Raw genomic sequence first — 11,900 nt, 5'->3', positions numbered from 1 at the left:
GCGCTCAATTCATCCCTGATTTTGGACAAGCGCCCAAAATAAAGGGCCACAAATTCACTCGAAGCTTGCTTGCATTCTCCCAAGGCCTTCTTCAACTGGCACACACGAGTGCCACTAACCACACAAAAACGACTCTTGAGGTTGTTCCACAAGAGACATGCATCATCATATTCACCAATAGTAGACCGCACAATTGGATCCAAGGTATTTGACAACCATGAGACCAACATGAATGCACAGCCACCCAATCATCTAATTTCTCCGAGTCAATCGGCTTCTTGACCGTACCATCAATGAAACCATACTTCCTCTTTGCCTTCAAAGCAGTACGAACTGCTCTCGCCCACTCATCATAGTTCTCACCACGCAATTGTATCGGGGTGATAACATTGCCAGGGCCATCACTCGAACCGAGATGATATGTCAAATCGATCTTAGTTTTGCCTCCATCACCACCAGTCATGATTCAAATATGTAATTAAAAATTTTAATGGAGACTCACAATTCCTCACAAAAGAAATATGAACTAGATGAAACCGATCTCAACCTAAGCTCTTGATACCATGACAACATAAATTCAAGAATTCTTCTCTGTATATTCTATATGGTATGCACGGCCATATACATGTATTTATCTTAGGTAAACTTGGTGGGCAAGGCCAAGATAACCTACAAGATTCTACCATATCTTTCACAATATACAAACTTATCATAAATAACAAAATATATTCACCAAATATCCTATAATATCTCAATAGTGTTCCATGTAATGCCCCACATTGTATCTTTTCTAATTTTTTATTTAATGATGAAAATTTGATGTCTGGTTAATGCGTAAACAAAAAAAAATGATAAAAATTTGTCAATGAAAAAATAACTTATACGGAGTACTAATATGATTTCTACCATAAATTGATCATTTTAGATCATTTGAAGGAGGATGACATTGATGCTGAAGATGGAAATGTTTGAGAAAACTAGTAGTCTGGAAGGGGATATCTCTTATGTGTGAATGCCCTGTTCAAATTGAAAGATTTTTGGAATTATGTTGTAATATGTGCCATTAGCGGTGATCCTCATATGCGAAAGGTTAGTATTAAGGTGAAGGAGCTAGCTATAAGTCTGTATGACTGTATTTGAATATTGCAACTAAAGTAGTTAAGCTCAATAAGATCAATGATGCCATTACTTCTTGCTCTCTGGTATTTTTAGTCTAATAAGAGAATTTGAAAACCTTGTTTAGAAGTCTTTAGGAAGTCGATTATTATTGATAATATTAATCGTTTAAACAATGTAACAATCCTATTAACAATTAATTAGCATTCATAGATGCATTACGTTGTTAAATGGTAATTGTGTAATTATCTTTTTTTTTTTTTTGAATTGCTATTTGCCACCATGAAATTACTCAAGCTATAGTATTAAAAGACTTTTATGCCCCTTATTATTTTGAAAATAACATAACAATCCAACCATTACTAAGTACTAACTTTGTCCTACCTTGACCATACTCAAGCCTTAGCTCCACATTAACTATCAGCTCCACCACCCATACCACCACCCACCTTGACTGTCCACTACCACGACTCCACCTTAACAACAAACTTGACCGATCCCACAACGGTTGACCACTAACATTGTACTTTCTGTCCAATAAAATGAGTCGACGATTGTCTGCGTTCATATCGGAGGCACTTGGTGGGGACAAAAAACCTTCGACGTCGTCGAGTCAAGTATATGTCGGACTTTTTTTTTAATTTCCATTGTTCCGGTCGCATGCTATATACGACTATACCACGGTGTAGTCGCATATAACATGTGACTATATCACGGTGTAGTCGCATATAGCATGCGACCGGGTACCATTTAAATTTTTTTTTTAAGCAAACTGTTTAATTTATACTAATTAACTTTTAATAATTATTAAAAATAACAAAATACACTTAATTTAATTAGTAAAATTTATTGATTAAAAAAAATTAGTAATTTTTTTTTTACAACGAAAATTAGTAAATTTATGGGCTTAAACAAATAACAAATTTGCCAAAAAAAAAGTAAGGGCAGATGCGTCATTCAATACCGCAACATAAGTAATTCTATTGTGGCATTTAGTAACCCCTTGTTTTTTTCTTTTCGAGGGAAATGAATTGTGTCTTCTAAGCAACAGATGTTCCAAATATTATCACAATAACGTAAATCTAGTAAAATCATTTTATTTGTTCATGTAATGACAAAAAACTTTTAAACCCTGAACATAATTGAAGTTCGAGATTAATGCTTAACCTTTCACCTGTTAGTTTTATAAACTCGAGGTTTTGTTTAGCAGCAGGATTTATGTTCACCTGCAATTTTCATGTGTTCAGAGTTTGATAAATTAATTAAAGTTCCTATATTTCGTATTAAAAAACATAATTGAATTTCGAGACCATGAGAGAAGTAGCTCACTTCCCCCGAAATATGAGACTTTAAAAAAGCCCAACCAAAGGAGATAGAACCATCGTTTGAAGTCATTATATGATAAAACTAGGTGCACGAGCTAAACAAATACAAGTACAAAAGAAGTTGATATCACTAACCAATAAACTAATGGCAATCAAAGATAAACAAAGAACAATTACAAATCATATAAACGGAAATTACAGAACTTTCGTAAGATACAGACTAAATATATTTGGTATGGAAAAAAGATAATCAAAGTTTACAGAGCCATCATATGAAAGAATATTGGCACATTGCCAAAGTTGCCAACCTCCTTTTTCGACAAGTTCTTGCTGCACAAAACTGCGTTAGATAATGTTGAGCATAGTAGCAAGAAAAGCAATCCGAAAACAAATGCATGAAGACATGATCAACAAAGGAGGTTAATATAGCCAGCATATTTAAACCAGCTAAGGGCAAAGTAGTGCCTTAATTTAACTGAAAATGTCAAGTACTACAGCAAAACCGAAGCAGCAGTTCAGGCATTCTATCACCCAAATGAAAACAGCCCTATACAAGGTGTCCAGAAAATAAGGCAAGGATGGCAAAAATGCATCCTAAGCATTCGGCTAGGACAATCCCTGTCGTAAACAAGGAAACCTACGCGTGCATACCACTACTGTTTTGAGCTACCATTTATACAAAACGGGCAATTAAAACATACCAAAGTGTTACCAAAGCGTCAAATCACTTCAACAAACCAAAGTGTGCAAAAGCTAAAACCCCATTACTGCTAGTTGAAAATCACTTCTCCAGAAGTCATCCTAAATATTTACATGGATAAAACACGAACTGGCATCTTCTCAGCAAAAGAACATAGAGCTTGCGACACCTTCTTGAAGCCTGGGGAGCTGAGGAACAGGAACAGATCCAGCCGAAGTCACACCACCATGGCTTGAAGAAGTCTCTGAGGTGTCCTCAAACTTCATCCACTGTGACATCTGAGTGGCAGCCAAATGGGCATAGCAAACTGGGGCAACTGCAGACAAAAAAAAGGGCCAAAGTCTGTCATTAGATACCAAGTATACTGTATACACAAGCCGCACAACACAAACACGAAAAGCAATTGTTACTTACCAACAGATATAGCAGTGGTACTCCTTTGATACCTATACAACACCCCAAATCAGTCATTAGTTGAGAGTATGGTCCTATAAGAAAACTGAAACAAGTTTTAAGGTTAAAATGAACTTACACATAGGAAAGCGAGTGAACAAGGTCCTGCAAATCATCAGGAGAGAAACCCACCTCATCCAAAAGGACGTGGTAGTGAGTAGGCCTGGTTGTACCCTAGAAAACAATCAGACTCTAGATGTCAGAACATAATACAAAAGCACCTAATGATAACGACTATAACTTGACAGAAGCAGAATAATGAAACACAAGCCATTAGTGGTAGGATAGAAGGGGTCTGTATTCCAGCAATCCACCCAAAAAAAAAATTCAAAAGAAAAAAGACGTGCAACAAGGAAATACTTTGATAGAATTACTAGAAAACAAGACAACAAGGACATCCCAATATGAGAGCTATAAAAAGTCATGGCTGCAGGATGCTTACAATCATTCCAGCATGGGCACAGAGGTAGAAGTCATAGGTCCTTGGATGGCAGACACTGTTGTCTATTATAGTACCTGCACAAGACAAAAGAAGACTAACATTACAACTCCGATCACTCAACATACAATACTTTTCTACAAGCATATATTACCTGGAGGGACGTTCTCAGGAGCATTGGGCTGGAAAAACTTGGTATGGTGATTCTTCTGAGCCACAATCACCACAAACTTCGGGTTCCACTTCTCATCCAGGAATTTGCAAGCCTACAAAGAGTTTGGAGTATGTTTGTTGATAAAAAGTAGAAAATTATCAAAGGATGAACACAGTAAGATAGCTTTTTAGTCATTGACAAACCTCAATGATTTTGTCCAGCTCAATGTTCAAGACTTGATTGAACTGGGACTCACTAACTCCATCCCTGAGAGAGAGAGCAAAAGAAGAAACCTTAGGAACGAACATTAGCATAGAACTAAACAAACAAGAGAAAAAAAAACAAAAAAAAAACAGAGATTTTTAACAACTAGTCAGGCAGAAGCTCGTACCTGAATATTATGATATGTTCAGGCTTTCTTTTCCCAGAACTGACGTAGAAATCAAGCAGAGCCTCCCTGACAAAATATATTGACCCATCTTAGAACTGCTTAAGCTTAAGACAGCACTTACACAGGTAACACCTTCCTCAAACATACCTCATGATACCTTCATCCTCAGTGTCAGACACAGGTTTGAACAAATTGTCTATCATTTCCACTTTAGGAGACTGTGTCCTCACTGATGCCCTGTATCGCGAAATCAGGGGCCATTCCCTGGAGCTAACAACCTAAAGAGCACAAGAATAAACATTAGCTAATATCGAGAGCAAATTTTCCTTGTCAATTTTTTTGGAAAGGACGAGGGAGGAGCGAGGGTAGAAAGTTACAGCGGCAATGGATGGAACATCAGAATGCCCTGGTGATCCATGAGATACATCCATCCCAAGAATTATTGTGGGCACTTTGGAAATCAGAGGTATAGAAGGAGTATGTTCAACAGCCAGCATGGAATTCAACCCACCAAGCTGCATAAAAAATAGACAAATATGAGAAGTCACCCACATTTAAACCAAGACAGATTATAGAACTGTCATGTACTTCACACTTTCCGCCAAGAATGTTGCACATAAAACCTCACCTTTGCATTTATCTTTAAAAGCAAATTTGTAAGATACTGATCATTAACCCTGGTAGGAGCCATACACTGTGTAACTATACCAAAATCAGCCAAACACTTTTTCTTCCAGGGACCTAAAAGTTCATTATAATTATATAAAGATAATCAGTATTATGTAAAGATAAATTTAAGAAGGAAAAAAAAACAATTATAGCACATCAATTCAACTATAACAAAATGTTACCATAAACTTCGCAATTCTTCCTCTCGGGAAGAAGGCATAAAAGGAATTTCGGTGCCCCAGGGAGCTTGGATTGTACGTCTTCAAACATTTTCTCAACCCTTACGAGTGGAGGTGCACGTCTGTTAGATGGATTCTCCTCAAAGACATCGAACGGAGCCTCAAAGCCCTAGAAATCATGCACCATCAATTACAAATAGATCAAACAACAATGAGCACAAAAGACCATTCCTTCTATCAACTTAAATGAAATTTGGTTGATACTACTTACAATGCCTTTCATGTTCGCACACTTCTCTAAATCCCTGACAAGGCCCCTAGTATCACATCGGGCAGAGAAGTTGACCACTGCCCAGCGCTCTATCTTTGATGGTTGTACAAGTTGCTGTAGAAATACAAGATAAGTAAAAAGCAGAACTACAAAACAAACTTAAGTTGTCAGGGGAACAAATCACACCTTGTTGTTGAAATTCCAGCGCCCATTACGGGGGAAAAAATCCTCCCCTTTTCCACATTTAAGCTGAAACCATGCCATAAAAAAAATTTGTGAGAAATCCATCTATGGTCAGTCATTAATTCATGAATTCATAGAGCACAGATGGTAAAATATGCAATTAGAAGTCACCTTTGGAGCTGGAAGAACACGCCCATTGATTTGAGTAAACGCACTACTGATTGTGACTCCACACTCACGAAGCATAGGTTCAGCATCGTAATTACTGACCTTCAGAGCCTACATCAATATAAAATTATTAACATATACAATAATGATCAGAGCCAATCAAAACACCTAAGTGACATGCATCACTTATGAATAATGGAAACCTACATGAGAAAGCACACTCATTCTCTCCTGGGGCTTTTGCCTAGACTTTTCAACCAATGACGCCCGCTGAAGACCAGATAAAGATTTTGTGTACCGCTGAAGTGACACCAAAGAACAGAGCTGCAAAACATAAACACACAAAGGAAAAATATTAGACTTAAAGAGAGCATTTAACATGTTGCAATGCAGAAACAAACAAGTAACTTCAAACTAAGGTTCACCTCCAATGGGAAGAAAGTTGGTCGCTTAGGCTTCCCAACATTGATGCATGGTAAGTCAGCAGAGTAACGCAACTCAATTTTGCGATTGTTAACGAAGTAGTCATACACTGTAACTTCTAGCGCCTCACCTTCACCATTTTCATTACCTCGTTGCTTCAAGGAGAAGCTACATTGCACGCACAAAGCAAAAGACTCCATTATGTTGCCAGATAAAATACAATGAAAAATAAACAACTAACTTCTAGAAAAGAAGACATACGTCTGCTCTCTGCATGGCTTTTCACTCAAACCAGTAATTTTGAATTCTTGGTTGGACGTGGTTGTTTTGATCCTCAAATTCTTAAGCATTCTTTTTGCCTGTAGCATTGCATGTTCAAATGTCATTAAGTAAAACATTAAAGCTAACATTTTAACAAACTGTTTGCAGCATAGAAAAGGTTGATACCTTATTCCAGTCAATGGAATAGGGATCTCTAACATTCTGATTAGCAATCAAAAAATCAACCACTGGCCCTGGCTGAACAATCATAGTAGTTGACACATCTGAACAACAAATGCTGAATTAGTCATAAAATAATATAAATCATATAGACACCGCTAAGGATTAAATCAAATTACTTACCGATGTTTAGGGACAAGCCAGACTGGGTACCACGGAAGCTAGAATGAAACCCTCGGCAGCCCAAAACACCACCTCCGACATCTGCAAAGTTCTTAGGATCATTATGAAAGAACGACTGCCTAACGAGCAAACAGCCCCTGCAAAAACAGAACACAATATTTATTAATGTCCTTAAGAAAACAATAGATGGAGCACATGAATCAATTGGATAGATCCTTACTGTTTAGCAGCATGCTGCCTCAAAATAATATCAAGAACCCTAAGGGCTTCCATGCTGTTTTCATTTTCTTGACCACGTATGACATTTGATATAGCCTGCATAGGGATCTTAGCAGCGAAACTTAGTTCAACTTTGAATGTTTTTGACTGGAATGGGCGTCGTACTCTTTTCCTGTCACTCTCATTGGGACTTCCACGACCTTCAGGACTTGCATTTCCATTATTCCTATACAAAAATAATAAATAAATAAAAAGATCACAGGTATAAATATTGAGATTACCTTGAAAATAGCTGTCACCATAAACTAGAAGCCCTATAACAGAAACAAGATACAACAATTAATCACCCTTTACCTAGCAGATGTGACATCTTCTAGAACAACAGTGAACTCCAGCTTTTTTCCAGGGAGTGCCCCAACAGTGAACAGACTCTTTTCACCATCATAGGCGAAATGTTTGCCAGCCAACTCAGTATCATATGTTTCTTGCACTCTGTCGAGCACTTTTCTTCCTACGCCTTTCCCCTCTACAGGGCGCCCATCCTCATACATGAGATTGACCTGTATAGTTATTTAGAAGTGTTAGCATTTAATAGATTCAAATATTACTCTTGTAATAGTAAAGAGGAGACAAACATACACTGTAGTGAAAGAAATGGCCATCCACATTAGTTATGTTCACTTTAAAGTGATTACTGAGCAGCTGAATCTTTTGACCTTTGGTCCCACTGCCACGTCTAGCCATAGGGACACGTTTCTTCTTAGGAGGATCTGGTTCTGCCTTAATTGGTACTACGTCCGGAGGAATTTCTGCTGGAGGAGGTGGAGGCGGAGGCAAAGCTTCCGCTGATCCATTTCCATTCCCATTTTCATCATGTGGATCCATATTCTATCACAAGTCTGTCGCAACATAACAGAAGCATAGGTCAACAAAATCAGCAACATTTATCAGATGTCCGCCACAGTCTAATACAAGGGTAATAAGTAGACTGTAATGGAAAACAAATGCAGTCTTAAATACCCTTTAACAGCCTTCAGCTCAGAATAACACTCAGTGGTAGTCTCACACAATATTCAAACAGAATGCATAAAATGTTCAATCAACCCAATAATGTAAACGACTACCCATTGCAGTCACTACTAATAAAGATCAAAAAGACAATATTCAGGAATACACACTTGGGAACAAAGATTAATTGAAAAAAAAATAACAAATGCTAACATCATCAAACACATCCAATGAAACAAAACTTAACAGAAAATCAAAAACATCGATACCATATTGTCACGGAACACAATGTTAGAACAAAACTTAACAGAAAGACGAACAGAGCTCCTATAAAATTGATATCCTATATAACAACTTGTACCAATTTTGTTTACCAGGAAGACGAACAAAGCTAATATAAAATTTATACAAAATCCTATAAAACAATGATATTATAGTCAACAGAGCTACTAATGAAAAATAATCAGGCATTATGTCCAATTGTCCACAAACAAATAGATAAAATCCAGAGGATGACGAACAAGTCAATGCTCTCACATTTCAAGTATATTAGCTAAAATCACCAAAAACTTCTCAAGTTAGCATTCCACCAGCATAAAATCCACAAAAACAATTACACAAACATCATCACAAACAATGCATGTTGTTTCTATACACCATTAAAGCTTCATACATTCATAACAGCAGGAAAAAGCTACATAACGAGTAAAATGTTACAGTATAGTCCAAAAGTAAACAAACAAAAAGAAAACCAGGCATACAAAGCCAAAATGTAAAGATTTTACTGCAACATGAAATTAAAATTACAGAGCAAGACATAAAATCAACATGCAAGGAATTTTACAAAAAACCCCTTTAAATCTGAAACACAAAACACAACAAAATTACCAAAATCAACACTAGAAACATCACAAAACCACAAGATACAGGCAATTTAACACATTTACTGAGAAGATCTGGTGTATATTAGTAGATATACATCTCAAACTATTACATGCAAAGACCAATAAGCAATTATTGTCAAAGAAAATTACCAATAAATTATAAATAAGTGATGTTTTTGAATCTGCTTCTACTTCTCGCCCTTCAACTCCTGTCAAAATGCAAACAAAATAGTGTAAATATGTAAATCAGAACATTTGTTTTTGGGAAGCATAAATACATAAAAATTTCAGAAATTCTGAAAAATAAAACCCTTGAAAATCTTTCAAAAAACCAAAAGACAAAAATTCCAAAATAAAACAAAAATAATAATAATAAGATTTCCAAGCGACATTGCGATGAACAACCCAAAATCGCCAAAAATACGAAAAACCCAGAAAATTAGAATCAAATTTTTACAACTACATTGCACAAGATCAAACCCAAACCCCCCCCCCCCCAAAACCCGAAATTATACCTTAAAAACCCTGAAAATCAACCTAAAAACCCATCAAAATTTCGCCAAAAAAAATCCAAAAAAACCCAAAATTCATATGAAAAAGTAGAAAAACGTTTGATTTACCAAAAGGGAAAAGAGACTACAAGAAAAAAAAGATTAAAAACTAGGGTTTAACGATTTGTTTACTCACAGAGAAGAGAGAGAGTGTAAAAATAAAAAAATAAAAAAAAAAACTGAGCTTGTGACCAAATGTGCAACAAACGAACCCTACTCTGCTATAAAAAGGGGTGAAATCATCTCCCAAGGTAACCAGTAATATCGGTTTCCGGTATTTTTTAATTTCCACTGTCATCGAAATCTTCTTATTCTTAAATAAAGTTAATTAATAAAAATAAATAAGTAAATATGTCATTATAAGTAATTACCATATTTGCCCTATGTCATTATAAATAATTACCATATTTGCCCTTTTGTAAAATGGAAAGTAATAAAGAGTGAGGGTATTTTGGTAATTTCCAAAGGGATGTGGAAAGGATAGTGACGTTTTTTACGGAATAAAGGGGTTGGGCTTTGGATAAAGTGACATTTGGTGATGTTTTTCGAAACACAGTGGATTGTGAGGTTGCCACGTGGAGTTTGTTTTTGGGTTTTTATAATTTTTTAGGAGAGTGAGTGTGTGGGCTATACGAGGTGGTTGGAAATGTCATTATCATGCCATTATGCCAAACTGTTTGTATTTGTAAACTTCTTAACAATATTAATATTAGGTGGAATGGGTTGCATCACATATTTTATTTGTACAATTATACTTCGTTCATCCAATTACAAAATTTAATTTTGTTAGGTTTGACATGTATTTTATGGGGGTGTTTGTACCTTGTTTAGGGGGGTAATGAGGTGACCCCGATCTATGTTTGATTAAGTTGAATTTGTTAACATGTTTATTACTTGTACGTAAGTTATGGGAAAATGAATTTATAATTATAACCATTATTCATGTATATTACTCGTATGTAAGTTATGGGAAAATGATTCTACAATTATGGTCATTACTACTCTCTTTATTACTTAAAATTTACAACTTTTTTAATTGTTTCTTTATCAAGAGTTGTACTAAGTATGCAAGTTGACAGTAGGAATTGTAGGTTATGTATATATATTAGAGTTGTTCATGGGCGGGACGGCCTGCTAAGCCCGCCCAACCCGGCCCGCAAAAAGGTCGGGCTTGGACAACCTTTTTGGAAAAAATTGGATATTTGGGCGGGCTAGGCCCGACCCGTTAACATATATGGGCGGGTATGGACAAGAAATATGTATCCCGGGCTAGCCCGCCCGGACCGTTTATTAATATATAATAATAATAATAATAATAATAATAATAGTTATAAATTAATAATAATAATAATAACATTCTTATTTTAATAATTTTATTTAGTTAGTTAGTTATGACATACTTTGTGTATTTTTGAAAATAAATGCAAAGAGACTATATTGAACTTTAAGTTTTTATTAGTTACAATTATTCATTTTAAATTTATATTTTATCATTAACACTTTTTAAATAAGTTTTATCTTACATATATTTATATTATATGTTATAATTTCAACCTTTTTTAAAAAAAAAAATCTATTACCATTTGTGAACAAAAAATTATAAGACAACTATACTAAAATAATTTTAGCACAAGTAAATATTAGTTAGTGTTATAAAAAATAAAACAAAAATTAAGGCTCGTTAGCCCGCGGGCAAGCCCGACCCGTTTAACAAGCGGGCATGGACAAAGTATCAAGCCCGCATAAAAGGGTTCAGGTTTGCTACATAAAGCCCGTTGGACAAAAAAATAAGCATAGGTCCGACCCGCTACCCGTCCAAGCCCGCAAATGATCACCTCTAAGAGTGAATAAATTGATGATAGGACCATAAACATTTATGTTCAATAAAAGTTAAAGAGTAATTTCTCTCTTTATAAAACAAAATTAAGTTATGTGATTTTAAAATATGCAAGAGTAAATTTTCAGAGTGCAACTTATTAACGTGTGTAAGTGGAACATAAATCTAAATGTTGAGGGATTTGAGGAAATTATATTACATGATAATTTTTCTTTTTTCAACCTTTTTATCTCCCTCCTTCCATCTCCCCTCCTAAAGGAATGCAACTCTTTCAGGAAAGCAAACTCATAGCATTAATAGCTCACC

At 35.6% G+C, this 11,900-nt stretch overlaps 1 protein-coding gene across 1 annotated transcript; it reads right to left on the bottom strand.

The window, feature by feature from the left end:
• Positions 1-2,851: 2,851 nt before the first annotated feature.
• On the bottom strand, positions 2,852-9,969 carry LOC110740323 (protein argonaute 4B-like). The gene is made up of 24 exons (XM_021920808.1): positions 9,894-9,969; positions 9,357-9,415; positions 7,954-8,213; positions 7,669-7,874; positions 7,316-7,540; positions 7,096-7,232; positions 6,919-7,016; positions 6,733-6,830; positions 6,474-6,639; positions 6,256-6,372; positions 6,052-6,159; positions 5,884-5,946; positions 5,698-5,811; positions 5,430-5,595; positions 5,207-5,319; positions 4,956-5,093; positions 4,726-4,856; positions 4,579-4,644; positions 4,391-4,454; positions 4,188-4,299; positions 4,037-4,110; positions 3,674-3,768; positions 3,556-3,587; positions 2,852-3,457 (listed from the first exon to the last, which is right to left on the bottom strand). Exons 3-24 carry the CDS (start codon positions 8,197-8,199, stop codon positions 3,282-3,284), a joined length of 2,745 nt encoding a protein of 914 aa, XP_021776500.1. The 5' UTR covers positions 8,200-8,213; positions 9,357-9,415; positions 9,894-9,969; the 3' UTR covers positions 2,852-3,281.
• Between the last annotated feature and the right edge of the window lie 1,931 nt (positions 9,970-11,900).

This window comes from Chenopodium quinoa, unplaced genomic scaffold (assembly GCF_001683475.1).
Source record: "Chenopodium quinoa cultivar QQ74 unplaced genomic scaffold, ASM168347v1, whole genome shotgun sequence".
Classification (NCBI taxonomy): Eukaryota; Viridiplantae; Streptophyta; class Magnoliopsida; order Caryophyllales; family Amaranthaceae; genus Chenopodium; species Chenopodium quinoa.
The sequence above is the reverse complement of the archived record's forward strand: the minus strand, read 5'-3'. Positions and strand labels throughout refer to the sequence as shown.